Genomic DNA, 2706 nt, shown 5'->3' on the forward strand with positions numbered 1-2706 from the left:
AACTAAAAAAATTAAAGGGAAACTCACCTTTATCTTCTCCAACTAGGGCACTTCCTCCCTAATTTAAGTACAACAAAAAGAGCAGCCACCAGGAAAGGTCAAGATTGCATTATGAGCTATGTGTCCCTGGCAAAGTCACTTGACCCTTCTGGGTCTCTAGTTCATCAGCTGAACAATGTGGACCTGGACCCTGCTCAGGCGTGAAATCCTGCTTTTCTTTATCTCTTAGGAAAGCACCAGCACCTACCGTCAGATTCACTGTCTTCGGAGTCTACTTCTGTTGGTTCCGTGGACTCTGGCGCCAAAATCAAACCCTGGCCTGCAGATTCAACGGTCTCATGTTCTTGGATGGTTTTCAAGAAATTCTCATGCTCTGGGGCACTAACAGATGCCACATTTCCTAAGTCACTTACTGTCTCTCTAGCAACACTCAGGGTGTTACTCGAGTCCTGCAAACTGGCGGTGCCAACAACATCAGGGGCAGGATGTTTTTCAGATCCTGTTTCGTCATCACTTGAGAGAACAGAGGTGTCATGTTTACTCTCGGGGGGAAGAGCCTGCTGTGGCTCGGACACTTTGGTGTACGTCCCACTCCTTGACCCAGAACTTGGGCTTGTCGGAGGTGTTGGTATCTGCTCTGGTCCCCCCCAGAGCCCAGGCGCATCCCCGTGTGGGACCACAGTGCTTTCTAGAGGAACCAGATCTTTTCCATCCTGAGCTGTAGACTCAGCGCTGGTCTGAAAGGGTTCCTTCACCGCGTGCATAGATGGCGTCTGTTCTTTTGGAAGGCTAGACTCGCTGCCTTGACAAAAGACAGTCCGCGGTAAAGAAGCCGAGTCTGTCCGCTCTTTTTCATCACTGGTGTGGGTCACGTGGTCCTCTGTTAGGGTCACACTGGCAGCGCGAGGCGCTGCCGTCAACAGCTCTCTGTCTCCATCTCTCACTTCAGGTTCTTCCGCAGCTTCCTCATCAGAACTGCTCACCAGCGGTCTTGGTTTTCTCCTGCCCGCCCCTTCTGTCTGCACACCGGCATGCACTTTCAGATCTTCATCATCATCATCGAGAGCTCTCTGAATGGCCAAGAGGGTCAGCGGGGACACAGAACCCTCAGGGGCGGGAGCAGGTGGGTTCTTCACATCACACAGCCTGCGATGCTCACCCTCCAGCTCATCTTCTGAGCTACTGCCCAGCAGGGCAGCCTGCATGGCCAGCAAGGTTCTTGGGGAGGGCGGGGAGGCGTCAGGCTCTTTCTTTGGCTTCAGTTTTTCACACGGAGGTGACTTTGTGTCTAAAGCCCTGCTATGCTTTTCGCTGCAAGAAGGAGGGGACTCTGAATCCACTTCTGTGACTTTCTTAGCTTGAATACCTTGAGAAAAATGAAAACAGTGTCACTAGGTCATTCTACAGGGTGACAGCATGCTTCTAGTTAGATGAGTAAGAATATACTTGTTCTCACGATGAAGTTATAAATTCTCATTTAACCAGCAACTAGGAATTAATTAATTTTAAAGTGTGTTGGTACAGTACTAGTTAATACATTAAAGGTTGTATAGATCATCACATTAATAATAATTATAGTTAATAAATTAAGTAGGGCTTCATTCATATTATCTGCAAGTGGGAGTTTATAGAATTCAGAGACACAACATACTTTTGGGTTTTAACCATCAAGTAAGTGATGGTATGTGGTACCTTTTATCAAGATGTAGTGGGAAGTATCCTCAGAGACCACTCTCCTGGACTCCACCTCCTTCAGAAAGCCTCCTTCATCTTCATACTGCCTTTGGATTTGCCCTGAATGCTGCTGATTCATTTCCTTCTCAACATTTTCTATGTGTTGGTTTAGATAGTTTTTTTTAAGCAAGCCTTTTAGCTGGTACTGTGAAAAGTCATTGGACTCCTAAAACAAAATAAACCAACAGAATGATTTCATATATTAAATACAGATAGCATTCCCATACTTCCACCCTTATCCCCAAAGGAGATAAAGAATAACTGATTTTTCCCATTGGTGGTATTTTTACACTAGAAAAGTAAAATGTGAATAGTAGGGGAAAGCCATAATTGCCTTGTTATAGAGTAATCTTTCAAACAAAAAGAACTGGGTAAGAGAAAAGAAATCATGAATCCTGTTTATGATTCAATTATTTACTCAAAAAACATTTATTGAGCGTGGGATGCATACCAGGGAGTCTGAAATATTGACTGTGGCTTAACAGACAGTTTTTTAGAATGCAAGTGAAGTGCGGGTCCCTAGTTCACAAAAGACACATGATAAATCATTGTAATCAGTTATTAATAATACTTAACATTTACAGCACATCTCCTGAGTAAGGCATTCTTCTAAGTGTTTTTACATGTATTATCCCATTTTATTCTCAACCACGAAGGAGACAGAAGTCATTATCTCCATTCTACAAATGAAGAAAGTGAGACTCAAACAGTTTAAGTAACCCCTCTAGAACCGTGTGGTTAGTTACATGGTAGATCTGGGTCAAAACCAGGTTGCTAAGCCTTATACTAAATTATTACCAAGATTATTATGATTATTCATATTCTCACCAACATTACTATTATCAACATTGCATTTGCCTGATGTACAGACAATGCAAAGGTCCAACCTGAGTGACTCAGAACTTCCCTCAACTACCAGAATGACAGATCCAATGGGCTGTGCCCCACTCCACCCTGGCCGACCCAGCCCAG

At 44.2% G+C, this 2706-nt stretch overlaps 1 protein-coding gene across 1 annotated transcript; it reads right to left on the reverse strand.

Annotated features, from left to right (window-relative positions):
• Positions 1–203: 203 nt before the first annotated feature.
• Positions 204–1926, reverse strand: LOC122440069 (DNA excision repair protein ERCC-5-like). Its single transcript, XM_043465857.1, has 2 exons — positions 1693–1926; positions 204–1366 (listed from the first exon to the last, which is right to left on the reverse strand). Exons 1-2 carry the CDS (start codon positions 1811–1813, stop codon positions 219–221), a joined length of 1269 nt encoding a protein of 422 aa, XP_043321792.1. The 5' UTR covers positions 1814–1926; the 3' UTR covers positions 204–218.
• Positions 1927–2706: the final 780 nt, after the last annotated feature.

Source organism: Cervus canadensis, chromosome 4 (assembly GCF_019320065.1).
Source record: "Cervus canadensis isolate Bull #8, Minnesota chromosome 4, ASM1932006v1, whole genome shotgun sequence".
NCBI classification, from domain to species: Eukaryota; Metazoa; Chordata; class Mammalia; order Artiodactyla; family Cervidae; genus Cervus; species Cervus canadensis.